General features: G+C 29.1%; 1 protein-coding gene across 1 annotated transcript in view; it reads right to left on the bottom strand.

Moving 5' to 3' along the window:
* LOC109226543 (ferric reduction oxidase 2) overlaps window positions 1-615 on the bottom strand; it is a 5342-nt gene that overhangs the window by 3891 nt on the left and 836 nt on the right. Inside the window, exon 3 of the mRNA XM_019391328.1 lies at window positions 330-521. Coding sequence (XP_019246873.1) covers window positions 330-521 — 192 coding nt within the window. The remainder of the gene's footprint in view (window positions 1-329; window positions 522-615) is intronic.

The following is a 615-nucleotide window of genomic DNA, read 5'->3' as shown; positions in this document are numbered from 1 at the left end:
ATATATATATATATATATATATATATATATATATATATATATATATATATATATATATATATATATATATTGAAAGAAAATTGAAAATTCTACAAACCTAAAACTAAGGAGTGTGACTCGTACTTTGAACCAAACAGCACAAAGTGAACCATAGTGAGTACTTGTTCTTCGCACTTATATATAAGGTTAGAATTCGATCTGGAAACGCTAAGTTCTTGCCAAACTTATGGTTAAGAGTGTTTTGGATTTTTGTTTATGAAAAATCAAAGTAGATATAGAACAAGTGTTATAGAAATCTCGAATATTATATTAGAGGATAATTAACTTACACTTTTTCTCCACTTTTGGCTACAGACTTTGGTGTAATAGTGGGAAAGATAATATGCAAGTAAGACGCAAAAGTCCAGACTAAAAGTGCGATGAACATGACGAAAAAGCAAAGCTCGATCCTTGAAACAATCCCTAGCCCCTTCATGATAATTGGCCTCCTCCATATTGTCAACTTTTGTTTTCCCTCAAATCTGTTAATCAGAAAAAAAAAATTAATACATAAATAGCTAGATTTGCATATTTAATTTTATATCTTCGTGTTTTTTTTTTTTTTTAGGGGGGGGG

The sequence above is a fragment of the Nicotiana attenuata genome, chromosome 1 (genome assembly GCF_001879085.1).
Source record: "Nicotiana attenuata strain UT chromosome 1, NIATTr2, whole genome shotgun sequence".
In the NCBI taxonomy this organism is placed as follows: domain Eukaryota; kingdom Viridiplantae; phylum Streptophyta; class Magnoliopsida; order Solanales; family Solanaceae; genus Nicotiana; species Nicotiana attenuata.
The sequence above is the reverse complement of the archived record's forward strand: the minus strand, read 5'-3'. Positions and strand labels throughout refer to the sequence as shown.